The 27896-nt window shown below is 39.2% G+C and overlaps 1 protein-coding gene and 1 long non-coding RNA gene across 8 annotated transcripts in view; one reads left to right on the top strand and one right to left on the bottom strand.

The window, feature by feature from the left end:
• Positions 1–27577, top strand: part of LOC144310861 (uncharacterized) — a 35814-nt gene extending 8237 nt beyond the window's left edge. Inside the window, exons 3-6 of one of the 4 annotated variants that reach the window (XR_013376494.1) lie at positions 892–1066; positions 4750–4841; positions 16154–16251; positions 27432–27577. This is a non-coding gene — a long non-coding RNA (uncharacterized LOC144310861). Of the gene's footprint in view, positions 1–891; positions 1071–4749; positions 4842–16153; positions 16252–18613; positions 18861–27431 lie in introns of those variants that run through there. The other 3 variants (XR_013376495.1, XR_013376497.1, XR_013376496.1) reach the window with 3 other exon arrangements.
• The window catches only part of PIGL (phosphatidylinositol glycan anchor biosynthesis class L), an 85637-nt gene that overhangs the window by 56857 nt on the left and 884 nt on the right, over positions 1–27896 (bottom strand). Inside the window, exon 2 of one of the 4 annotated variants that reach the window (XM_077892523.1) lies at positions 12692–12791. The exons of the other annotated variants lie outside the window; for them this stretch is intronic. Coding sequence (XP_077748649.1) covers positions 12692–12791 — 100 coding nt within the window. The remainder of the gene's footprint in view (positions 1–12691; positions 12792–27896) is intronic. 4 annotated transcript variants of the gene reach the window in all.

Below are 27896 nucleotides of genomic sequence, written 5' to 3'. Positions count from 1 at the left end.
GCTACATTTAGGTTGTTACCTATTTTTAAATTTTATTTTCTTTACTTGAAAGAGAGAGCAACAGAGAGAGAAGTGAGGGGGGTGGTAGGGGAGAAGCATACTTCCCACTAAGAAGGGAGTCTGACCAGGACTTGATTCCAGGACCCTGAGATCAGGACCTGAGCCGAAGGCAGACGCTTAACCAAATGAGCCACCCAGGCGCCCCAGTTGCTACCAATTTATTGCTCTTATAAATAGTGCTGTAATAAATACCACAATGCACAGTCATCTTGAATCTTATTTTTTTTTTTAAAGTTTATTTATGTAATCTCTATACCCAACATGGGACTCAAACTTATGACCTCTAGATCAAGAGTTGCAGGCTCCTCTGACTGAGCCAGCCAGGTGTCCTACCTTGAATCCTATTTTTATGGGATATTTATTTGCAGCCTCTTCCAAGGAGTAGTAGTAGACACAAATGCAGGCTTTGTTAAGGCTGGCCCTCTCTGGTCCCACTTTACTGCTTCTGTACAGCTTCCCCCAGTCATGTTATTTAAGGCCCCGCCTCCCTTCAGTTCCTAGAATAATCTGCCTTTGAAGCAGTACTGAAGCAGCTTTCAGTTTTCACATAATAGCTCCATATCAACTAGGTCTACTTTAGTCTCCATCTCTGGTTTCTTTTCTAGGAAACATTGTTGTCCTTTGCGCCTTCTGGGAGGATGGGAGCCCTGACTTGCTCTTGCCAACTGGGACTGGAATTGTGCCCTTGAGCCTCAGCCCGGTCACTTCTTTGTGTATTTGGAGAAAAGGACTGCAGGAGGCTTTATTTTAATCTCTTATAGTGAGAGGATGCTTGGTCAGATCTACTTTGGCAGCCAAACATATGGCCTGTTTTTGTTTTTGTTTTTGTAGGGGAAAGGCTCTTACTGGGTCTCAAGAGGAGAGGACGTTTAATTACCTATATGACCCCAACAGTCTCAGACTTTGCTTTGTGGCTTCTCTTTCACTGTATGATTTGTATGGATTTATTGGAAAACACAAAGACTTCCAGGAACTGCTAGCAAGCCAGACTCATTTATGTTTCCTAGTAGGTACTGGATTCTATTTCCCTGTTCAGCTAAAATTAGTCTGTAAAAGTCTTGGGCTTGTTAATGCCAAACTGATGTTCAGACAAGCCCTGGGAGAAATGAGATTTTTATTGTGCTGGAACCTTAGGACAAATGGAGCCAAATCTACAGAATGGCAAAATAAAGAGCCATAGAGAAGTCCTTTCAGACCAAAGCACTCATTTAGAACTCTCTAGAAAGTTAAAAATAACTACACAAGTCAGGAATCCAGACTGTTTTATTTAATTAAAGGAAGTGAAAACAGTTTCAGTTAAGTTTCAGAGTCACCACTGCTGGGTAAATGAAGAAAAAGTGAGGAAAGGGGGGTTGGGATGTACAGGCATTACTCAGGTTCTTCGAAACCAGGCATTTACATGCTAGCCACAGGAAGAAAGCTTATGGAATTAAGTGGAATCATTCATTTATTCGACAAACATATATTGAGCGACTACTGTGAGGGTTATAATAGAGGTTGAGGATACAAGAAGAAAAAAATAACAGGGGCTATGGGATAAGGCAAAAAAATTAGTGTGTATACTAGAATATAATGGGACAATGAGACCAACAAAAGTGCCTACGGGGATCCCTGGGTGGCGCAGCGGTTTAGCGCCTGCCTTTGGCCCAGGGCGCGATCCTGGAAACCTGGGATCGAATCCCATGTCGGGCTCCCGGTGCATGGAGCCTGCTTCTCCCTCTGCCTATGTCTCTGCCCCCGCCCCCTCTTTGTGTGACTATCATAAATAAATAAAAATATTAAAAAAAAAAGTGCCTACGAAAATCTGGGCAAATCGGGATGGTGCCACAGAGTCTAAGGTAACCCTTGAGCTGAAGTCTGAAAAGGAATAGGAATTTGCTAGAGGGACCAGGCGAGGGGTTAGGCAAGAAGCCTGCTAGAGGGAGGGGCTAGCACACGCAAAGGTGTGGATGCATAAGGCTCCGTACATTTGAGGCCCTGCTTAAATATGAGACTGGACATAGATGGGGATACTGGGTAGTCCTATCTATTTTTGTCATGGGAATAGATGGGATGTAAGCAGGAGCAGAAGCTGGATGATGAGGCCGATCTGGGAGCTAGAGATCAGACCACGGAAAGCTTTGAGACCTTGCAAGTCTTGCTGAATAATGCTTTGGGCACCAAAGCATTTTGATGGGCATGGGTTATAAGTGGGGGGATCTGCTTTGTTTTATTCCATCATGATCAGGCCTCTCTTAAATCCCCACCCTTTCTTTGTATTCTAATACACAGCACTTTGAAGCCATGTATCTGACTTTCTTCCCACTCACCCTCTAGAATGAGGCCCAGGAGAAGACCACAGTGTTTATAAAAAGGTGTAAAAGCACTGTTATACTTTCAAGGAACTCTACTGTATGCTTTGAATTTATCAAATCAAATCTTATCACAATGTACACAGAATTACTCTAATTTTTAGCATCTACTTCTATGGATAGAAGTTGAGTAGAAAGGGAAGAATATTTTATTAGGTATGTGTGGTAGTTTTTATCTATTTATTTATTTTTAAAGATTTTACTTATTTATTCATGAGACACAGAGAGAGAGGCAGAGACACAGGCAGAGGGAGAAGCAGGTTCCCTGTGGGGAGCCCCATGCAGGACTCAATCCCAGGATCACAACCTGAGCCAAAGGCAGACGTTCAACCACTGAGCCACCCAGGTGACCCAGGTACGTGGGATGGTCTTTAAAAAATATTTATATATAATTTATAAATATAGGCTTCCCAAAAATATAGAGAATTCTGTAGAATTATAAAGTGAATGTATCCCTCTTACCTGCCCCAAATAAGTACCAGTTACTATTAATTAACAAGTCTGGTACATATCTTTTTTTTTTTTTTTTTAAGATTTACTTATTTATTTTAGAGTCCATGAGGAATGGGGCAGAGGGAAAGGGAGAGAGAATCCTAAGCAGGTTCAACACCCAGTGTGACCTGGGGCTTGATCCCAAAACCCTGAGATCGTGACCTGGGCCAAAATCCAGAGCTGGGTTGCCTAACCAACTGAGTCACCTAGGGACCCTTGCATGTGTTTTTTTTTGTTGTTGTTGTTGTTTTGAAATATAAACAAAATAATTCTATGGACTCTTCCAATAAAGTAAGAAGTACAAGACCAACAAAAGACTAAATCTGCAGGTTGCATTTTCCAATCACATACAATTCCTAAGTACCCCCGAGACGGTCTCTAACTTCCACTGTAGGCCTGAACTTCAGCAATATGCACAGTAAGACTGTTTTCTTTTTTTTTTTTTTTTTTTTTTTTTTATTTATTTATGATAGTCACACAGAGAGAGAGAGAGAGGCAGAGACACAGGCAGAGGGAGAAGCAGGCTCCATGCACCGGGAGCCCGATGTGGGATTCGATCCCGGGTCTCCAGGATCGCGCCCTGGGCCAAAGGCAGGCGCCAAACCGCTGCACCACCCAGGGATCCCAAGACTGTTTTCTAAAAAAGCAGCAGTGACTGTCAGCCAACACCTATTAGTTAGCGCCTAAACCTGAACTGTTCTTCTCTTTCTTCAACATCTAGCATGGTGCCTTGCTCATTCTAGGCATTTAATATGTATCTTTCCAATATACACTTTAATATTATATGACTCAATAAATTAGAATACTTATGAAGGTATTAAAAACTGGGTAAAGTTATCAAAAGTATCCATTTAGTTGCCTAATGACTGAGATGATGCCTTCTTTTCTTGACAACTGAGTATTTTTGCCTCTGTAAGTGATTAGGTAAGTGGTTTACTTGGGTGAGCTCTTCTGGCTAAATGCTTCCCTGAAATCAAGCAAGGAGGTTCAGAACAATGGAAGAAGGAACAGACCACACACAATGCCAACCAAATGTACTCTTAAATACCCACTGGTCACAAACGGGTGACCTACTTTCCTGCAGAAAGGCAGGAATCAATCCTGTCTTCCTTTCTGGTTTTGAGTCCTACCGGTGCCATCTCTCTAAGCTTTAGTTTCTTTGTCTGAAACAAATAAAGGATAATAAAACCTATCTTGTACAGTTAGTCAAAGACTCAAACAAGATGGCCTATGTGTCAGGCATGGGGCGAATATAAGACATAGTTGTTGAAGCCTAGGCTCTGGAGCCAGATTGCCTCTATTCAAATGCCAGCTCTAGTATTTACTAGCTGGATGACCTCAAGCAAATTATTGAACCTCTCACCAAATCATGGCTTCTTATATACAACATGGGAAAAATAATTGGATTATTTTGAGGATTAAGTGAGATCATGTATTTAGTATGGTTTTTGGCACTGACAATAATGGTCGAATACATGTTTATCATATTATTATGAGTGAAGGTCCTCCATAAAACTTTCCTTCTTCTTCCTCCTCAAAATTCTTCTCTTTGACTCTTCTAAATAACCCAAAGTAAGATTCCAAAGCTCTGCTTTTTCTGTGTTATGAAATGTGAGGCTGAAAGAATGAATAAAGATTGCTTGTTTCTAGGGACTGAAATGTATCCTCCCCAAATTCATGTGTTTAAGTTTTCTTCTCCAATGTGACTATATTTGGAGATAGGATTTTTAGGAAATAATTCAGGTTAAGTGAGGTCATAATTGTGTAGCCCTAAACCTGTAAGACTGGTGGCCTTATAAATAATGAAAGAGAAATTTCTTTCTCTCCTCTCCATGTGAGCATACAGAAAGAAGTCAGCCATCTGCAAGCCAAGAAACAATCTATCTCCAGAAACTGATGCTGCAGGACCTTAATCTGGGACTTCCAGCCTCCAGAACTGTGAGATAATAAATTTCTGTTGGTTAAGCCATGCAGGCAATGGTATTTGGTTATGGCAGCCTGAGCTGATTAAGACACATGTCTTCCTTAAATCCAAACTGGCTTCTCCAAGTATCTATTTTTGACAAGTTGACTACCTCTAGCATTTCACAAGCACAAGATGTTGCTGAAGTTGCAAGATCTTCAGAATACCCAAAATAAATTAATAAATTAAGATAGATGGTGAGAATAATGACCTTGATCACCAAGCTAAGATCTTTGGATTGAGGGCAGTTTTCACAACTCAGATCTGGCTCTGAAAAAACATCCTGCATTGCTAGGCAAAGCAGACACTGACAGGGGGAAGTCTGTGTATGCAAACAGGGCGCCAGAGCACAGGCTCATTCATATTATTACTAATTTAATAGTGAGAAAAGAAATTACAAAGGGAAGTACGTCATCTTTGAAAAACAAATGAGAAAGTGATTTCTTTCATAGATTCTCTCAAAATCATGTATCTTTCAAGGTTACTGGTGGAGGAAGTTTATGAACAGAGATTAAGTACCTTGTGTGGGTGACAGTTAATGACCTGATAAAACTGGGGCAGCTGAGGCAGTCTGGCTCTAGATCTGTGCTCTTGAAAGTATTATAGAACCTACTGGCATAGATAGAGAAAAAACTCCCCCAGGATGATCCCAATATTTTATCCTGAGCCAAATAAAATGGAGAATAAGTTGAAATTTTTTTTTCTTTTTTTTAAGTTTATTATTATTATGGGACGCCTGGGTGGCTCAGCGGTTGAGTGTCTGCCTTCCACCCAGGGCGTGATCCAGGAGTCTGGGGATGGAGTCGCACACCAGGTTCCCTGCGTGGAGCCTGCTTCTCCCTCTGCCTGTGTCTCTGAGCCTCTCTCTCTCTCTCTGTGTGTGTCTCTCGTGAATAAATAAATAAAATCTTTTTAAAAGGTTTATTTTTTTTTTTTAAAGATTTTATTCATTTATTCACGAGAGACACACACAGAGAGAGAGAGAGGCACAGAGACACAGGCAGAGGAAAAAGCAGGCTTCACGCGGGGAGCCCGACATGGGACTCGATCCGGGTCTCCAGGATCACACTCCGGGCTGCAGGCAGCGCCAAACCACTGCGCCACCGGGGCTGCCCAGTTTATTATTATTATTAATTATTAGTAATCTCTACAGCCAGTGTGGGGCTGGAGCTCACAACCATGAGATCAAGAATCCTATGGTCTATTTTTTTTTTAAGCGTGGTATGTTCTTTTGACTGAACCAGTCATGCACCCCAAATCCAACACAATGAAGGTCAGTTCCCAACAATAACGCCTAATACAATGAAGGATATCTTTTTTAAAAAAGATTTTTATTTATTTATTTGAGAAAGAAACAGAACGAGCATGAGTAGGGGAGGGGTAGAGGGAGAGGGATAGAACCTCAAGCAGATTCCATGATGAGCATGGAGCCCTACATGAGGCTCAATCTCACCACTCTGAGATCATAACCAGAGCCAAAACCAAGAGTCTGACACTTGATCTACTGAGTGACCCAAGCACCCAAAGAATATCTTTCATAACCGGCAGCCAACGTGATAATGGTAAAACACTAGACCTGTTCTCAATCAAATCATTAATGCAGATCAAGTTACCTGTTCTTATCACAATTGTTTAACATAGTTTAAGAAATTCCATCTAGGGATCCCTGGGTGGCTCAGCGGTTTAGTGCCTGCCTTTGGCCCAGTGTGTGATCCTGGAGTCTCAGGATCAAGTCCCACATCCGGGGACTTTCTGTGTGTGCTTCTCCTTCTGCCTGTGTCTCTGCCTCTCTCTCTCTGTGTCTCTCATGAATAAATAAATAAAATCTTAAAAAAAAAAAGAAATTCCATCCAAAGTAGTAAGAGGCATACATGGAAAAATGGAAGAATGAAAGACTATATTAATATTATTTGCAGATGATTTATCCATAACACTAAGAAAATCAAGTGAAATGCTGTTAGGTTCTTTAAAGAAGTTTTGTAAGTGGATGGGTATAAAAATCAGTAAATCATCTCTGTATCAGCAGTAAAGTCCTAAAAAATATATCAGAGAAAGACTTACTCATAACAATAGCAAAAAATTAGATGAGCCAAAATAACCTTAGTAAGAATGTTTTTGGTACCCAGAAGAAGGAAATTATAAGTCCCGGCCTTTGTCTCAGTAATTCATCATTTAGGAATCTACCTTAAGGAAAGGGTCATGGCTTCAAAGATTTTTTTTAATTTTAATTTTAATTTTTTAAAAGATTTTACTTATTTATTCATGAGAGACACAAAGAAAGAGAGAGAGGCAGAGACAGGCAGAGGGAGTAGCAGGCTCCATGCAGGGAGCCTGACGTGGGACTCAGGATCAGGCCCTGGGCTGAAGGCGGTGCTATACCATTGAGCCACCAGGGCTGCCTGGCTTCAAAGATTTATTATCAGATTTTAAAATACTTTAACAGGGACTCCTGGGTGGCTCAGTGGTTGAGCATCTGCCTTTGGCTCAGGGCATGATCCCCAGATCCTGGGATTAAGTCCTGCATCGGGCTTCCTGTGGGGAGCCTGCTTCTCCCTCTGCCTCTGTCTCCACCTCTGTGTGTCTCTCATGAATAAATAAATAAAATCTTAAAAAAAATTAAAATACTTTAACATTGGGAAAAATTTAAATATTCACTAGTAGGAGAATGATAATCAGGTTATAATACATCCTCGTGATCAAATCTTTAAAATCATTCTAAGGACTATTTAATGACTTGGGAAATGCTAAAATATTCTCTCATGAAAAAAAGGAGGATACAGAATTTTTTATAGCATCTGATGCTAATTTTGCTTAATATTGGTGTTCTTCTCTGGGCAGGCAATTCTCATGTGCTTCACAATTTTCTGAAGTATCCTTATGCCCACTCCTCAAGTCATACAACACCAAATACATAATTCTTCTCATCATTTGTGGTTTTCTCTTCTTGCCTTGCCTGATCTTCACACTCTGTTATCGCCCCACTGATCCAAGGGCAACTGCATCCACTCCAATGTTTGTCTTTTAAAGATTTTATTCATTTGAGAGAGAGAGAGAGAAAGCACAAGCAGAGGGGAGAGGCAGAAAGAGAGGGTGTAGCAGACTCTCCAATGAGCAGGGAGACCAATGCTAGACTCGATCCCAGGGCTCTGAGATCATAATCTGGGCTGAAGGAAGATGCTTAACCATCTGAACCACCTAGGCACCCTACAATGGTTTTAATTCTCCTATAGGCTAAGGATGTCTAATCAGTTCTTTCCCATAACCGAATTTTCCTTTGCAAACTATGCCAGCTAATCTTTACTCACCTAGATGTCTATGCATTTCCATTATCCCAGATTTCTCCTGTTCTTGAAATCCTGCCATTTAAATCTCTTCAATAAGACTCGAATTCACCCCTTCATCTCCATCTTACATGCTACACTCTAAATTGAGACGTTCTCCTTTTGCCAGGACAAATGTATGAGACTGATTGGTCTATGGTCCTAATCTCTTCAATCCATTCTATCATCAGAGTTATCAAAGTGATCAAAACTTTGATTTTATTTTTTATTAATTTTTTTGAGAGAGAGCACAAGTGGGGGGGGGGTAGGGGGCACAAGGAGGGAGAGTAGGAATCTTAAGCAGGCTCCATGCTCAGTGTGGAGCCCAACTCAGGGCTCGATCTCAGGACCCTGAGATCATGACTTGGGCTGAAATCAAGAGTTCCTTGCTCAACCAACTGAGCCAACCAGGCACCCCAGAGTGATCATTCTAAAGCACACAACTGATCATCTGTCTCCACTATTCATTGTTTCTGTTTCTGTTGTGATGTCATGAAGGTTCAAACAGTAAGACATGCATGTCTGCCAGGGCTAATTTATTTACCACTCATCTAAACTACACCCCTCCCCTGCCCTTTTCCATTGAGGGAGGAAGTAGCTCACTAAAGCGGGTGCTGAAACGAAAAAGGAAACCCAGGGAGGGTGACTCAGCTCATGGGCAATGCATAGAGACAATCTAAGCCTAACAATCCATTGGATTTCTCTCAGCAAAGTGGTCTTAACTTAGAGCTATTTATAGTTTCTTCTCTTCCTCAGGTTCTGCTATGGATCTTCTAGAGGTGCTACAGTTTTCCAGGTGCTACCCACAGAACCTATTCTGTCTTTTTAGCCTGTCTTCCTTTGTCTACCCCTGCTTAACCTATTTTTTTTTTTTTTTTTTTTTGTTCCTTGGTATGGATTGGACACTTGAAATCCATCTCCTTGCTCTGCATCCTAAGCAGCCTTATACCCAGGCCCTAGCCTAGGCCAATCCCCTAGACCTTCACTAACCTAACCAATCAAAAACACAGGCTATGTGGGATATACTGTATACAGGCTTTGTAAGACAGTGAGACAAAATGAGCATTTTTCCTACCTATAGGCATTCCCAGCATTCTTCTGCTGAAATAAAGCTATATAAACAAAGAAACAAACAAACAAATCTGGTATCTAATAGTTACTGCTGTGGTTGGGATGTTGGTAGAGGTGATGGTGGTGATGAGCCATGCAAGGCAGGAGACCTAAGAGGAAGTCTTTGGGGAATCCTGGTTTATCTCCATAATATAAAGAATATAAAAAGATGTACAGAAGGAAAATACCCCCCCTTTCTGGCAGGACACAGTGGTATCCACATGTGATAACTGGAACTGCTGTTGCAGTCACCTTGTAACCACGAGGGGAGAAATACTGACGTGATGAAAACAGTTTCAGAGAGAAATGGAAAGGACTTGGGTTTTTGATGATGTTGTTGAGCCAATCTGGAGCCATCTTGTTTTTGGATGGCTTCATGTGTAGGAGGGCACATTTACTGTTGAAGCCACCTAAATGGAGATTCAGGCTCATTATAATATGTTAGACCCCTGAAGCCTGCCTACACTAGTAACTCCCTTTCTTTACTTAATATGTATACTTGTTCTAATCTTATAAGGGTGAAAAACAAAACCCAATTGGGACTGTGTTGAAATAATGTAGAAAGTAGGAATCAACAAATGGTAGGTAAGGGCAAGGGTACCTTCTATGTGTAGGGACATGGCAGCCTCTACTTTGTACTTCTTCCCTGTCCTTAGCTATATATCTAGAATCTAGATAACAGAAACCACATACCAGACAAGTGAGCTACATTTTCCTTATAGACTTCCCTGGTATGTCCTAGAATTAAGGTCAACTGTCAAAGTAAAGTTACCAGTTTATCTCAGAAATTGGTTAGTGTTTATCCACTTATAGGTAAACTATGTAAATGGGGCTTAGCTCCTGGATGAACAGAATCTGAAAATTATGATATAACTAGATACAGCTTAGGGTAAAGATATAACTTCTCTAGTACTCCTGTCCTGTAAAAATAGGAAAGCAAATTTTGTTTTGTATAAATGAATTGAAAACATCAGGAAAATTACTACTTTGGTCTTTTATATATTTTGAGGGTGATTTTTTCTTCTTCTTTAAAACCTGTGCTTAAAGAAACTTGTGTCTTTATTATGTTGTAAGTTGTATTATCCCCTTCTTGCACATTACCCAGTAACAGAAGAGGAAAATATCCAAAAAAGGAAGCAAGCACAGTCTAATTTATAATAAATCCCAAAAGCCATGATTGCTGGCAAGGAACAGATGTTTAAGTTCAAAAGGACTAATACAAACTTTAGTTGTTGTTATATAGACCTCTGATTTTTTTTTTTTTAAATTGAAGAGACAGGTCAATAACAATGCACTAAAATCTATTTATATATGTCAGAAAAAGAGAAAAGGCATGTGGTATGGTATTTGAAAGTTTTCCTATTGTAAAAATTTCCAAACAAATGGAAAAGTTAAAAGAATAGTATAATGAACACTCATGTACTTTTCACCAAGGTTCAAATTGTTAATATTTTGCTAGGCTTAATCTATATAGGTATGTATTTTTTTTCTGAATCATTTTAAAGTAAATTGTAGACATCATGATCATATTATATTTAGCCTTGGTTTTCAACATCTGTTTTTAAAGTATTTTTTCATTTATGTTTTTAAAAATTCATAAAAATATTTAAAAAGAGAATAATTATGTTCATGTAATTAGAAAACAAGATTCACAATATAAGAGCAAAGAGATTCGATGTAAAAATCAAAAGCATTAAAAAACCCCTGAAATATTAACTCTACATTGTAATCATTCTTTTCTTATTCCTGATTTCTTTTTCCTTAAACAAACAAACAAACAAAACAAACATATATATTAACTTTGTCCACTCTGAAGGTCAAGTAAAAACAGGGAATAGTAAGACTATAGCAATAAATACTCCTAGTAACCCTGGTTATGGTCTCTGAACACCACACCCTACCAAGAGAAACCAAATCTCTTTGGAGGGACAGCTGATGCCAGGGCTGGAGCAGGAAAGCATACAGGAGGTGCTGGGAAATCTTGTTGTCCTTGACAGCAAGCAAATCCTACAAGACTAAAGAGGTCATCCCAAAAGGACATAGGAGACAATGAAGAGGCTCAATAGCCAAAGACAAGACAATTGGAAAATCAAAGAACATGAACCAAATGCTAACCCTCAATACATAAAAACGCACACAGGTACCCAACAAAATAAAAAAGTGCCACCCCCCATCCAAGCCATGAACAAGGGATTACCAGTGGAGATATATAGGGCATCGATTCCTTGTTCTGAAAATGGCAATTAAAGAATTAAACATTTATTCTGTCTTTTCAGATCAAATTATATACTAGGGTAATGAAATAGCCCCAGTTGATAAAGTTTTGCTTTGCAGAAGAATTACAGATAACACATTTAGAATGCAGGAGACTTTTAGAAACTCAGCATTTGGCTATTTCTAGTTAACCAATGATGCAGGCAATCATGAAAGCATTACATGAAAGGTGGGTGTGGGTCTCTTAAAATGAAAGGAGCAGCTGTTGCCCTGTGAATTCATTGATCAATGATAGAACCACTATAAGCAGGATGATCAGATAGCATGTGGTCCCCTGAAATGATGCAATATGAAAGACACAGTACAGTTTATGCAGTATTCTTGCCCTTCACAGTTACAGTTAGGTTCTAGTTTGCAAGGAATATGGACAATATTAGAACAACTTAATACCATGAGGAAGCAGGCAGACAACTCCAGAATGCATGACAGTCTATATGACAGCTAAGTTTTTTCAACAACCAAAGACAAGGTGGGGGAGGGAGGAAGGGACAATGAAATGCAGAGTATCAACCAACTATACTGTGTGGACTTGTTTGGATCCAGATTTGAAGAAACCAATTGTAAGCTACTTGGAGAAATGTCAATATGGACTGGGTATTGCAGAACACCAACGTCAATTAAGTAATTGTTAATTATTTATTTTGTTGGATCTGATGATAATGGCACTGTGACCACAGGAAAGAATGTTTATCTTCTTGAGAGATGCACATCTCTGTAAGAGTGAAACAACCCGATGGCTAGGTTTTCTTTAGAAATGCTTCAAACACACTAAAGATGTGAAGTGGGGGTAGATGAAGCAAGTATAACAAAGGCTTGATAATTACCGGGCTTAGGTAATAGGTGTATAGGGGTTCATGACATGTTTTTTAATATTTTCGTGTATTTTTGAAATTTTTGTAACAATTTTTTTTAAAGGGAAGTAGTTATCTTCAGAGAATCTGAACAGAAGTTGAAAACATTTATTTGCATTACACTGTCATTTAAAAACAAATGTGAAACTATTTTAAGTAGACTTCTCAAATAAGATGTTCTTACCCACACACATTGGTTTTTTTGTGTCTTGAGTGTACCATTACATATCTATTGCCAATGAATTTCTACATTTTTGAAGGATGAATTACCTGTTGTCAATAATCATTATACTGGAGGGTGGAATCCCCAAAACATCACAGCTCTGCAAAAGTTCTTTCTTACGAATCTCCCCTTGATTGTAGAAATTTCCTGAAGATAACAAATATACAGTGGTAGATTTCTTTGATAGTGGAAATCTACAAGTTTACTCATTCTTACCTCATCCTGTTCCCTAAGGGACATAAGCCACCTGAAAAATTTGTGTTTATGACAAAAAGCTGAAAAAAATACTACTCACTCCTGTGAGAAGGCTGACAGTAGCCCAAGTCTTTAGAATCATCACCTTTTAATCCCTCCCCATCTCTCTATCTATCTGTCCCTCTCTGTCTGTCTGTCTGCCTGCCTGTATTTCGGTTGCATGCTACAGGCAGTATTGCACATTGCTGAGACCACTGGCTTTGGAGTTAAGCAGATTTAGGATTGCCTCTTCTATAACTACCCAGAATAAGTCAGGTACCTGAGCATGCTATTAGTTTGGGCAGATTTAAATTGATAGTCCTCAAATATCTGTTGAACATTTATTTAAAGAAGAGGCTCCCAAGTTGCCTGAATGGTTCGGTCAGTTGAGCATCTGCCTTTGGCTCAGGTCATGATTCTGGGGTCCTAGGACCAAGCCCCACATTGGGCTCCCTGCTTGGTGGGGAGTCTGTTTCTCCTTCTCCCTCTGCAGCTCCCCCTGATTGTGCTCTCTCTCAAATAAATAAATAAAATCTTAAATTAAAAAAAAAAAAAAAAAAAAAAGAGGCTCTGACTCTTGAGTATTACCGGAAAAGGTGTCCCTAGGGGATCTTGACCACATCAGTGCCCCAAATAGCTTACATATTCTTTATTTTCCCAACACATATATTCTAGTTTTTTTTTTTTTTTTAAGATTTTATTTATTCATGAGAGACCCACAGAGAGAGGCAGAGACACAGGCAGAGGGAGAAGCAGGTTTGTCACAAGGAGCCTGATGTGGGACTTGATCCCGTGACCAGGATCATGCCCTGAGCCAAAGGTAGACACTCAACCACTGAGCCACTCAGGCGTCCCCATATATTCTAGTTCTGAAGAACGGTTCTGGTAAGTACAGCTTCCCTGTATCCTTACAAATAATATACAGTGTAATTTTAGTACCACTTAAACTGCACTTATGAGCTATTGTCTAGCTAATGCAACCCTTAATTCAACTCCCCAGCAGATAATTGCATGTGTAATGTGTGCTAGTTACTTAACTTTCCTGAGCCACAGTTCCTCCACCTGTAGAGACGATGGCTATCTCGTATCTCCTGCAGGGGGAGCTGCAGAGGGAGAAGGAGCCACAGTTCCTCCACCTGTAGAGACGATGGCTATCTCCTCTTTCCTGAGGATTACATGAGACAATGCATATCCACCCAGTTCAGCACTCTGTGTTTTCTCTTTCCTCGATTTCTTTACTTCCTGAATTACCACCCATTTTCACTGTCCTGACCAAACGGCATTCCCTCTGGGAAGTCTTCTATTTTTCCCCCCTGCAAGGAATCATTTCCAGTATTCTGCTCGGAAGTTATGAACTTTTCTCCATGATCAGATTATTAATTCCTAAATGTCATTGACCTTAAAAGTCACAAGTCTTGTTCAACTTTGTATCATCCTGGTGTTCAGCACACTGCAGACACTCATGAAGTATTGAACAAAGAGAGGCTTCATTTAAAGATTTTTAAAAAACTTATTCATGAGAGACAGAGAGAGGGAGGCAGTGACACAGGCAGAGGGAAAAACAGGCTCTCTGCAGGGAGCTCAGAGAGGCTTCGTTTATGGCCAGACAATTCAGAGGAAAACTCCCACATCTGACCTTTCAACTTTGGCAGAAGTTACTCTAATGCTTGTTTTCAACTGTTTGAACCCAGAGAGGAGACAGTCATTACATTGTATCCAGCAAAGGGACAAATCCTAAAGAGACTCCAGATAATAGCTCAGTTTTGTATATCCTTATCACAATATTTTAGTTACTTTTTAAAAAGCCAGACACACGTGGAATGCCTGGGTGGCTCAGTGGTTGAGTATCTGCTTTTGGCTCAGGTCATGATCCTGGGGTCTTGGGATTGAGTCCTGCATCAGGCTCCCCACAGGGAGCCTGCTTCTCCCTCTATGTCTCTGCCTCTCTCTGTGTCTTTCATGAATAAATAAATAAAATCTTAAAAAAGTCAGATAGATGCTATAGTCAATCTTATGATGGTTATTATATCTTAGGTTTCCCTCAAATCCATAAACATATCTTTTCCTATTTCATCTCAAGGTTACTTGATCTTTGGTGATAAAGAGTCTAATGAACACCAGTAGGTGATTCCAAAGTCCAGAGGCTGTGCATATCAGACTCTGATTATGATTCTGAGAAACTGCCTAGAATGGAGGCTAATGAGTTTATGGAGCTGGTTGTATTGGTTTGTGTTTGAATTGAGGAATTTAAAATAGATTAGGGAATTGAGGTCAGAGATTATTTAGAAAATTTACCCTATGTTTAGTGAACATGTAGGCACTTCAACGGAGTTAAGTGTGAGATCCTTCAGCAGCTCCTAATGACACACTCTAGAACCATGTCCAACTAGGGTAGGTTGTACCCTGAGTTGCACAAGATTATCTATTTGGGGTGAGGAAAAGCTTTAGAACTTTTCCTCTTAATTTGCATACCTTGTCCTTTACACATGTCAACTTTTATTAATATTTTATAATATTCATGTTAGTTCAGTGGTCCACATATTTAATATAATTATAAAGAAATATACATATAATGGGAGTATATGGACAAAAGTTTTTACCAGCAGGAAGGGTGCCTGGTTGGTTCAGCTGGTTAAGTGTCTGACTCTTGATTTTGGCTCAGGTTGTGATCTCAGGGTCATGAGATTGAGCCCTGCCACGGGCTCTGTGGTGGATGTAAAGCCTGCTTGAGAATCTCTCTCCCTATCTCTCTCTCAAAAAAAAAAAAAAAAAAAAAGTTTTTACCAATAGGAAAATGTGATCCAAAAAAGTTTGGAGATCATTATTCTAGAAAACAAAATAAATAGGATGAATGTCGATTTATTTATATTGAACTATCTTTTGTGTGTGTGTGTGTGTATACAGAGGTGTGTGATAAGCTTATGGATCATCAATTGTATGCTTAGTGAAGTCTTCTGTCTTGTGATAACTAATACTTCTCAATAATTACTAGCAATCATAATGACATTTAATGGAAACTAAGGTCACTTTGTAAAGACCACATTTATGCACCACATGTATAAAGGTAAACATTTTATTTTGTTTAAAATTTATTTATTCTAAGTAGGTAAAATATTTACTTGGTTAAACATCAAAAGGAACAAAGTTACATATATTCATATTTACATATGTATATTTATATGTATATATAGCTCCCTCCCACTCCCTTAGTTACCCTACCTTTTAAGTTTCATTTTATTTTTTTTTTAAAGATTTTTTATTTATTTATTTGACAGAGAGAAAGAAAGAGAATGTACAAGGAGGGGAGCAGCAGGCAGAGGGAGAAGCAGATTCCCTGCTGGGCAGGACCCTGGGATCATGACCTTCGACAAAGGTAGACACTTAACTGAATGAGCCACCCAAGTACCCCTACCTTTTAAGTTTTAATTTTTTAAAAAAATTTTTTTGAAAAAATATTTTATCTATTTATATGAGAGACACAGAGAGAGAGAGCGAGAGAGAGAGAGAGAGAGAGAGAGAGGCAGAGACACAGGCAGAGGGAGAAGCAGGCTCCATGCAGGCTCCATGTGGGACTTGATCCCAGGACTCCAGGATCATATCCTGGGCTGAAGGCAGGCGCTAAGCCACTGAGTCACCCAGGCATCCCTAAGTTTTAATTTGTTAAAACCAGAAATGGATTGAGAATCAAAGCATTATGGGCACAATACTTTCTATTGACATCATGAAAATTGAAGAGATTCCTTAAGTTCCTGGGTTTCAAGAATGCTAGCAAGGTTTTTCCTTGAACGTGACTAAGCAAATTCTAAAACGTATTTGAAAGAAAAAAGGTCAACAGTTGCTCGACTCTAAAATGAAGGAGTTTAGGTTCTGGATCAATTAAAGTCTATCCAGGCTGACATACCCAGTCATGTCAAATATTTATATCAGTAAGAATTTAATGGAAATTATTTAATATATAACTGATGGAAGATTTGAGGACCAAACAGGGACCAGTGAAGTAGCCCTGAGATTAGTGACAGCAAGAAGTAACTACCAACCCTAGAATGGACAGATAAAAGGAGTAGGCATTGTTACTAGAACCCAAAGTCCTGGGTTTCCCAAAGGAAGCTAAAACCAAAAGAACTAGACTCTTTTCCATTAGAATGCATCCACAGAACCCAGTTGGAGAAATAATGGTTTAAAAATAAAAACTAGAATTAAAAAATGGTTAAATTACTTGAACAGACATTTCTCCAAAGACAGATGGGCAATAAGCATCGGAAAAGATGCTCGAGGGACGCCTGGGTGGCTCAGCGGTTGAGTGCCTGCCTTTGGCCCAGGCGTGATCCTGGAGTCCCGGGATAAAGTTCCACATGGGGCTCCCTGCATGGAGCCTGCTTCTCTCTGCCTGTGTCTGACCCTCTCTGTCTCTACGAATAAATAAATAAAATCTTTAAAGAAAAAAAAGAAAAGATGTTCGATATCATTAGTCACTAGGGAAATCAAGGCAAAACCACAATGAGGTATCATTTCATACCCATTAGGATGGCAGTGGCAAAAAAAAAAAAAAAGAAAAAACAAAAACAAAAGCAGGGGCCCCTGGCTGGCTTTGTTGGTGGAGCATGTGACTCTTGATCTTGGGGCTGTGAGTTTGAGCCCCACACTAGATGTACAGATTACTTAAAAATAATATCTCAAAACAAAACAAAACAAAACAGAATACCATCACCAGGACATGGGCTGAGGCGATATTTTTTAAAAAATGAAAAATTACAAGTGTAGGTGGGGATGTGGGGAAATTAGAACACTTGTGCATTGCTGATAGGAACATAAAATGGTATAGCTGCTGTGGAAAACCATTTGCTGATTCCTCAAAAAAAAATTTTTTTTTAAAGATTTTATTTATTTATTCATGATAGACATAGAGGGAGAAAGAGGCAGAGACACAGGCAGAGGGAGAAGCAGACTCCATGCAGGGGGCCTGATGTGAGACTTGATCCCGGGACTCCAGGATTGAGCCCTGGGCCAAAGGCAGGCGCTAAACCACTGAGCCACCCAGGGATCCCCTGATTCCTCAAAAATTTAAACACAGAATTAACATATAACTCAGCAATTCTATTCTACTCTTCTACTCAAAAAAATTGAAAACAGGGATTCAAACAGATACTCATATACCTGTGTTCTTAGCAGCATTATTCACAACAGACAAAAAAATGGAAACAACCTAAGTGTCCAGATAAGCAAAATTTTATATATACCCATAATGGGGTATTATTCAGCCTTAAAAAGGAATGAAATTGTGATACATGCTACGACATGGATGAACTTTTAAAACATTATGCTAATTAAAGTAAGCCAGACATAAAAGGACAATTATTGTAGGATTCTACTTATATGAAGTACCTAGAATAATATTATTCTAGAGATAGAACATATGCTAGTGGTTGCCAGGGGCTGGGAAGAAGAAGAAATGAGTTATTGCTTAATATGTGGAATTCTGCTTGGGATAATGAAAAAGTTCTGGAAACAGTGGTGATGGTTATACAATATTGTGAATGTACTTAATGCCACTTATTGAATACTTAAAAATGACTAAAATGGTAAATCTTATGTTATATATCTTTTTTCACAATAAAAAATATTAAAAATTTAGATTTGCACTGAATAAAAATCTTTCAGTTATTAGTTATCAGTGTAAAAAATGTTTTTAACGATTTTTTAATTTAAAGATTTATTTATTTATTTATTCATGATAGACATAGAGAGAGGTGGAGAGAGAGAGAGAAAGAGAGAGAGGAGGGAGAAGCAGGCTCCATGCCGGGAGCCCGACGCGGGACTCGATCCCGGACTCCAGGATCGCGCCCTGGGCCAAAGGCAGGCGCTAAACCGCTGAGCCACCCAGGGATCGTCCGTCTGTCTGTCTATCTATCTATCTATCTATCTATCTATCTATCTATCTATCTATCTATCTATCAATCATCTATTCATGAGACACACACACAGAGAGAGAGAGAGAGAGATAGAGAGAGAGAGAGGCAGAGACACAGGCAGAGGGAGAAGCAGGCTCCATGCCGGGAGCCAGATGTGGGACTCAATCCCGGGTCTCCAAGATCAGGCCCTGGGCTGAAGGCAGGCGCTAAACCGCTGAGCCACCCAGGCTGCCCAAAAGTATGTTTTTTTTTTAAAGGTTTATTTACTTTAGAGAGAGAGAGAGGGCACGAGGGGGAGGGGCAGAGGGAGATAGGAAATCCCAAGCGGACTCTGCTGAACTTGGGTTCTGGCATAGGGCCCGATTTCATGACTCTGAGATCATGACCTGAGCCAAAACCAAGAGTTGGACTCTTAACTGACTGTACCACTGACTGCCCCAGAAATTATGTCTTTAAAATAGGTAGAATAAATAAATAAATAAATAAATAAATAAATAAATAAAATAAAATAGGTGGAGGGGCACTTGGCTGGCTTAGTTTGTAGAACATCCAACTCTTGATTTTGGGATTGAGTTCAAGCCCCATGTTTAATGGGGATTATATAAAAATAAAATCTTAAGGGTTGTCTGGGCAGCTCAGTGGTTGAGCGTTTGCTTTTGGCTCAGGGCGTGATCTCCGCGTCCTAGGATTGAGTCACTCCCTCTGCCTGTGTCTCTGCCTCTCTCTCTCTGTGTCCTCATGAATAAATAAATAAAATATTTTTAAAAAAATAAAATAAAATCTTAAAAAAAAACTGGTAAATCAAGTTTTTAAAAGATCATTTGAGAAAAATACTGAGCATGTTATCTATGCAGCCAAGATCAAGAAATACTGCCATATGCTATTATCAACCAATATACTCATAAGTACTCTTTTTTTTTTTTTTATGGATGTACAGTTGATATACAATGTTAGTTTCAGGTACAATAAGTACTGTATGTTTTTATTCTTCCTAAAAGGAATGCATTAAAATGACTTTTACTAAGGGAAATACTTTTTGTTAATGTCTCTGATCTGTGACTTACAGATAGGTCATTGTTAATAAGGCCAAACATATGGGAAACTTTTTCTGAACATTCAGGCATATTTGTATCAGATGGGATGACATCTATGTACTGCATGAGAACAGTGTCTAATTCATTGCAGTGAGCAGTTGTAACAAGCATTTCTAATACTAAGCTCTTCAAAATGCATTGTTTTGTTGGTTATTCCCATTTTATACCTCTATCAGATGAGTTTTACTGCATTTTCTTTCTTTTTTACACTTGTAGTCTTTCCTTTTTGTTAATGGCAATCTTTGTCACTGTGGGGTGTCTCTTTGATCTCTGACATAATCTTCTTCCCTGATGTTTATGAGCATTTCTTTTATGATTTCTCATAGTTTAAGCAAGTCCTTTTAGACTTAAAATTCTAATTTATTAAGTAAATAAAAGCTCTGAAAACTGTGTAGCATTCTTTAATTGGGTAACATACCAGCAAGACAAACATTTTTATAGATACTTATACACTGTTAGGTTCAAAATAGAAATTGTATAAAAAGTTACCTGGCATATAAATTCTGAACTTAATTATAAAAAAGAAAGTAAGTAAATATATATTTAGAAATAGGCAAAATACTCAAAACCAGCTAACCTATCAGTTCACCCGTCAGAATCAACTTTTATGAATAAGCATTGTTTTCAGTTTTCAGCGTTTAGTCCTTCGATGCCTAAATGTTCTTTGGTTGACTTGATCATATGGAAATCCTATCAACCTAAGCCTCAGGGAAAGTGCCTATTTTATTTATATATATGTGTGTATTTATATATAGAAATATGAAATTTTTATTTATTTTTATAAATTAGGACTGGAAATATATGTAAACCTTTGAGTTATTTTCTGAAGTTTCTGTATCCTTTAAAGAAACAGAACTCATCTTTTTCTTTATTTTCTTTTTAAAATTATTATTTCTGGGTGGCTCAGTGGTTGAGCATCTGCCTTTGGCTCAGGCTGTGATCCCAGGGTTTTGGGAACAAGTTCTGCATTGGGCTCCGTGCAGAGAGCCTGCTTCTCCCTCTGCTTATGTCTCTGCTTCTCTATGTCTCTTATGAATAAATAAAATCTTCATGAAAAATTTTTTAAAATTATTTTTTGTTTTTTATTGAGATGTAATTGATAAATACCATCAGTTTCAGGTATACACAAAATTCATGTTTTAAAATAGTGCTAATTTATTCCATTCTCAACAGGGTGGAGTTAATATTTAGATCATACTTTTTCAGAAATCCCAAATTTATTTGGGTATTGGTTCAGGAAGAAAAAAGTTAAATGAGACATTTTGGAGGCTGGATCAAAATTAGCTCAATGGGGAAAATGCTGAAGAATTCTTCATGGTTAAAAAGCAATATTAAAAATATCTTGTAAGTTCTGTTTTAGGAAATAAGGTGAATCAGATGTCTGCAGAGACCTTCTTAGCCTAGGATACCCGAACATATGAAATATAAGGCAAACATGTTTTAGAATGTATGGCTGAATTAGCAGGAAAGTAAGGGCTATCTTTGGAGGTCTTAAGCAATACGTAAGCATAAATCCAGACAGGTAGAGGGTACCTGAAGCCAGGGCACCTATGCCTGGTGTCCTAAAGTCAGGGGAGGAGGAAATATAGGTTGGATACGAGTAAGGAGATCTCTACACGAAGACAGGATCTTCAGAAGGCAGTATCTACAGCAGGGGAAGTAGAAGAAAACCCACTCTAAACAGAGATGGTGGGGCTACATCTCTGTCTCAAGTTCCAGAGGGAAGGAAAATAAGAAAAATGTCACCCCTAAGAATTCTTAAGCACCTGCTTGCCTTCACTTGGTGTGGCACACTGTTTTCCGAAAATAGTGACAGTAGTATTTCTAGTCCCACATGCACTTATAGAACCTTGCTGTTCTCTATCAACAGGTGGAGTCTATTTCTCTCCTTAAATCTAGATGTGACTTGGGACTGACCTGACAAACAGAATGCAGTGAAATTGATACTGCCTGATTTCCAAGGCTAGACCATAAAAGGCAATGTGGCTACCCCTAGTGCAGGCTCCCTCTCAGAATCCTTGCCCAGGAACCAAGCCACCAGGTTGTGAAGGAGCCCACGCTCCACAGATTTATCAAATGTGGATATTCTGGCCAACATTGCTAATTCAGGTAATTCTAGTCCCCAGCCTTTGCATCTGCCAGCTGAGGTACTAAGTGTTGTGGGGCAGAGACTACCATGTTCTTTGAAATCATGAGAGATAAGGAATCATTATTGCTTTAAGCCACAAAGTTTTGAGATAATTTGTTACACAGTATTACACAGCTAATGCACTTGTATTTGGGTATTGAACTTATACTAGTTTTGTGGCCTGAAAAATCTTAATCTAAAATTCTGGTTTAGAGTAATCTAAAGTGATCACTCTAAACCAGGCTGAAGCAAATATAAATCATCAAAATCTTATAAACATGGTTCCAAGAAGCATGTGCTTACGATTAAAAAAACCCAAACCCGCAATATAGTCAGAAACAAGTCACTCAGAATGACTTACTCAAAGAGCAGAATTAGACACGTAGATTACAAAAACTAGACTTACTAGAAGCAGAAATAGGTATTTAATATATTTAAAGAAATAAAAGAGTATCAAACTATGAGCATGTAACAAGACTATACTATTTGCAAAGAGAGCCTCTGGGTATGAGGAACACATTAGAGGACAAAATTACTAATTGTCTCAATATACACGTAAGACCGTTATAAGACTATTTAATAGACATTAAAGCAGGCCAAAGTAAATGAACAGACTATAAAATCAGAGATGGGAAGACTATATTGAAAATATATCAACTTTCAAAGAAAAATGTCAACGCTCCCTATATCGATCAAAAGTCAGTGAAAGTCCAATAAAAAAATGCCAGAAAAGTTTTTTCTTGAACACGACCAAACTTATCCTAAAATGTATTTGGGAGAAAAAAAGGTCAAAAACAGCAAATACACCCTGAAGAACCAAAAAACAGAGGGCTCATCATACCAGCTAATACTGTATAAAAGCTACAATAGTTAAGGGGTGCCTGGCTGGGGGGCCTGAGTGGCTCAGTTGGTTAAATGTCTGCCTTCAGCTCAGGTCATGATCTCAGGGTCCTGGGATCGAGCCCTGGATTGGGCTTCCTGCTCAGCAAGGAATCTGCTTCTCCCTCTCCCTCTGCCCCCCCCCCCGTCTCTCTCAAATAAATAAAATCTCTCTTTTTTTAAAGGGATGCTTGGCTGGCTCAGGCTGTGGAACATGTGACTCTTGATCTCAGGGTTGTGAGTTTGAGCACCATGGATGTAGAGATTACTTAAAAATAAAATCTTAAAAAGACCAAACAAAACAAAACAAAAAAACCCAATCAAACCAAACCTATAGTGATTAAGACACTGTGTTGGCACAGGGATGTCAAACTAAGAGAATGGCATATGGATCACAGATACAGAGAAATCTCGCATATGAGAGGTGGAATGCAGTCTCAGGATAAAGAAGGGGCTGCATTGGTTTTCCCAATGCCAGTATCCCCCTATAAACTATTCTCCACATTGCCACCAGAATGAGCTTTCTAAAACACAGAACTGGTTGTGTTAATTCTCCACCAAATGTATTCAATAACATTCTATTATCTAGTATAGCTTTCTCCCATGTGTACATTAACAGGTATTTCAGTGGTTATATAAATTGGAGAAACGTTGGATGAAACAAAGTTAAATAGGTTATTTTACAAGACTCCTCAAAGATGTCGATATTCTAATAAGGGCTGTGAACCTCTAAATGGAGGATAGCACATCTGGCTAATGTCCCCCAAATTTAATTTAATAGCAGCTTAATGAACTAGCGCGTCTTAGAACATATAGTGGGAATCAAAATAGTTATTTCCTCAACTGACATAACCTACTAGGCAATGCGAGAGGCAGAATGGGTGTAATGGTTTAGAACAGGGAAGAGCCACAGGGCCCAGGAGTCTCTACATTCTAGCTAGTCACTTTAGTCCAGTTATTTAATCTCCTTGTGATTCAGTTTCCATATTTGTAAAATAGGAATAACAAATTACACACACATACAAAGTTTTATATATTTAGTAATGACTATCATGGGATTGCTGATAGGATCAAATGAGGAACTAATAGCAAAATAGTGTATTTCTTTCCCCACCCCTTAAAACTGACAATGTAGTTATAATGAATTACTCATTTAAGTCCAAGACTTACTGATGCTTGTACTACAGCCTAGGACAAATGTATCTCATTTCCTTTTTTTTTTTTTGGTATATCATTTCCTATATACCAAGTTCTGTTTTTTAAAAGATGAGTTTGAAAGAAAACCTCTTTGGAGAAGTTTCTTTAATCTAAAACTCTGAGATGAGAATTCATGCTTTACTCCATATTATGTCCATAGTATCTTCTCTATTATGCCATATAGCTTTCACTATGTCACAAGTCATTAGCTTCCTGTTTTTCATGTTAAAATAAATTGGAAGTGTGGCTAATGTTTAATCTGTACCTTTTTTGAATGAGTTGGGGATTTAAAAATTAATAAAAAAAATAAAAGTAATTTAAAAATTACAAGAGCGCCTGGGTGGCTTGGCCAGTTAAGTGTCCAACTCTTGATTTCAGCTCAGGTCATGATTTCAGGGTCCTGAGATGGAGCCCTGCCATAGGCTCCATGCTGGGCATGGTGCCTGCTTAAGATTCTCTCTCTCCCTCTCCCTGTCCCTCCATCCTCTGTAATAAATAAATAAATCTTTCTAAAAAAGTTACAAGAGAGAACAATTTACATGGCAAGTTTGATTCAGAGGAAATGCAAGACAAAGATACTGTGTGTTTAATATATACTAAGGGCATGTTTTACATTTTTTCATTTGAAAAATTTTAACTTCTGGTTTCAACCTGCTGAAAAATAAGGAGAAATTTACTGAAGAAGCCACCGCACCTAAAGTACTTGGTATATAAAATCCAGGTTTCTCTCCTGATCTTGAAACAAATTTGTTATAATTTGACTCCCACAGTTGTAATATAAAACATAAATATCATTAAAAGGAAACAATGAGGGGTACCTAAGTGGCTCAGTTGGTTAAGTGTCTGCCTTAGGCTCAGGTCATGATCCCGGGGTCCTGGGATTGCCTGCGACAAGTCCCTGCTCAGTAGGGAGTCTGCTTCTCCTGCCCCTCGCTCTACTCATTCTCTCTTTTTCTCTCTCAAATAAATAAATAAAATCTTTTAAAAACCAAATGAGGCTATTACCTGTATCTATTTACAATTAATCTCCTTTCAAGCACAGACTGAGAAGAAAAGTGCTTAGATCTACATTCTCAATAGATATGAAAAATGGGTTAACTTCACTGGCAACAAGATTTTGAGGGGGAAAAGTATTATACCATGAAGTAATATATATAAAAATATTAGTCAGTGCTAGACAGGGTGCTATATTAAGGCAGATACTCTTACTACCTGTCAGTGAGAATATAAATTATGTTTTGGGGAATTTGATATGCATGCAAAGCCTTAAAAATAGCCAAATTGGGACCCCTGGGTGGCTCAGTGGTTGAGCGTCTGCCTGTGGCTCAGGTCATGATCCCGGGGTCTTGGGATGAGTTTGCTTTTCTCTCTGCCTGTGTCTCTGCCTCTCTCTGTGTCTCTCATGAATAAATAAATAAAATCTTAAAAAAATAATAAAACTAAGCTTTTTAGAGCAGTTATAAGTTCGCAGCAAAATTGAGGGGAAGGTATAGATTTCACATATACCTCTCGCCCCTACACCAATGCATAGCCTTTCTCATTATCAACATCCCTGATGAGAGTGGTATATTACAATGGATGAATCCTCACTGACACATCATAATCACCCAAAGTCCATACTTTACATTAGGGTTCATTCTTGGTGGTGTACAGTCTGTGGGTTTGGACAAATGTACAATGATGCATATCCCTTATTATAATATCAGAGAGTATTTTCACTGCCGAAGAATCCTCTGTGTTCCTTCAAAACTGTGTACCCTTCTTTCCTCCCAACCTGTGGCGACCACTGATCATTTTACTGTCTATATAGTTTTGTCTTTTCCAGAATGTCATATGGTTGGAATCACATAGGATGTAGCCTTTTCAGACTTGCTTCTTCCGCTTCATGACACACACTTCAAGTTCTTCCATGTTTTTTCATGGTTTGATGGTTCATTTCTTTTTGGCGTTGAATAATATTCTATCATCTGGATGTGCCAACTTATTTATCTATTTACCAACTGAAGGATGTTTTGGTTGCTTTCAGATTTTGGTGATTATGAGTAAAGCTGTTATAAACATCTGTGGAGGGGCGCCTCAGTGGTTGAGCGTCTGCCTTTGGCTTAGGTCATGATCCTGGGGTCCTGGGATTGAGCCCCCCCACCTCCTGCAGGGAGCCTGCTTCTCCCTCTGCCTGTCTTTCATGAATAAATAAATAAAAATCTTAAAAAAAAAAAACCCTAAAACATCTGTGGACAGGTTTTTGTGGGGTTTTCAACTCCTTTGGGTAAATAAGTACCAGGGAGGGGGATTGCTAGACAGTTTGGTAAGGGCATGTTTAGTTATTTAAGATTTTATTTATTTGAGAGAGCAAAGGCACACACATGAGCAGGGGAAGGGACAGAAAGAGAGGCAGACTCCATTCCAAGCAGGGAGTCAGACGTGGGCCTCAATCCTGGGACTCTGGGATCAAGACCTGAGCCAAAGGCAGACACTTAACTGACTGAGCCAACCAGGCGCCCCAAGCATGTTTACTTTTTATAAGAAATTGCCAAACTAACAGGCTCCCAAAGTGGCTGAAGCATTTTGCATTTCCACCATCAATGAATAAGAGTTCTTATTGCTCTACATCCTCACCAGCATTTGGTGGTCGTCAATGCTATGGATTTTCGCCATTCTGACAGTGCGCAGTCCACATAAATTTTTAATAAATATTAGGTAGGGGCGCCTGGGTGGCTCAGTTGATTAAGTGTCTGCCTTGCTGGGGTCATGATCCTGGGTCCTGGGATGGAGCCTTCTCTAGGGCTCTCTGCTGAGTCAGCAGTCTACTTCTCTCTCTCTCTCTCTCTCTCTCTCTCTCTCTCTCTCTCTCTCTCTCCCCATCTCTCCCAAATTGTACTCTCTCTCAAATCTATAAATAAATCTTTAAAAAAATAATAAAAACCAAATATCTGGCAAAATGAGCGTAAACTCATGTTCTGTGAAAAAATATAAAATTGTATAAAATGGGATTTCTGTAAAAAGAAAAATCAGTGTAGAAAAAGAACTGTAATGACACACAACCAAATGGGAGAAGAGGTCATGGGAGTTTGTTAAAAATAGCTTTATTGAGGTATAATTTTACATACTATAAAAATTCACCCACTGTCTATGTACAGTTCAATTACATTTATACAGCTGTGCAATGATCACCATAATCCCGTATCGTGGTCAGTTTCTGTTTTCTCAGTCCACCTTTTCTGTAAGATAAAGGAGGACTTTACTCTCTGAAAGGCCTCTGGACTGAAAGTCGGTGGAATGGAACTCTAAAATGACCTATAAAATTATCTTCTCCTCTAACGATCTGACTCTCTCTTCAATTTGACAGATGCATCTTCCTAGCACCAAAGGGATGTTGAAAAGCAGCAGGAAGGTCCTGCGCTACCTTTCGTGGTAAAATATTAAGGGTTGAGCAGGCATGATACAGCCTGGATGGTGTGGCGTCCCAGAGGAAGATCCCTGTTCTTGGTCCTCTGGCGTCTAAAAAAGCTCCACAGAATAATGAGTAGAGTGGCAGATCCCCAGCGGAAATGGAAGTATTAAATGCAAAAACGTGAGCCAGTTGTCTTGTGCGCCTCAATCCTGCTGGCAGGGAAGAGCATCAAGCGGGCACATCCCCAGACCCACCCGGGAAGCTGGCCGCCACCGGCCCACAGGCGGGGGGGTCTCTTCCGTGAAGAGACCTTCGCTGTATTCACTTAGCTCCCCCTCGGGGAGAAGCCGACTAAGTTAGGTGAGCACCTACACACCCCTCGAAGCCCCAGCTCCCCGCGCCCCGCCTACAGCCTCCTAC

This window comes from Canis aureus, chromosome 3, assembly GCF_053574225.1.
Source record: "Canis aureus isolate CA01 chromosome 3, VMU_Caureus_v.1.0, whole genome shotgun sequence".
Lineage (NCBI taxonomy): Eukaryota > Metazoa > Chordata > Mammalia > Carnivora > Canidae > Canis > Canis aureus.
The sequence above is the reverse complement of the archived record's forward strand: the minus strand, read 5'-3'. Positions and strand labels throughout refer to the sequence as shown.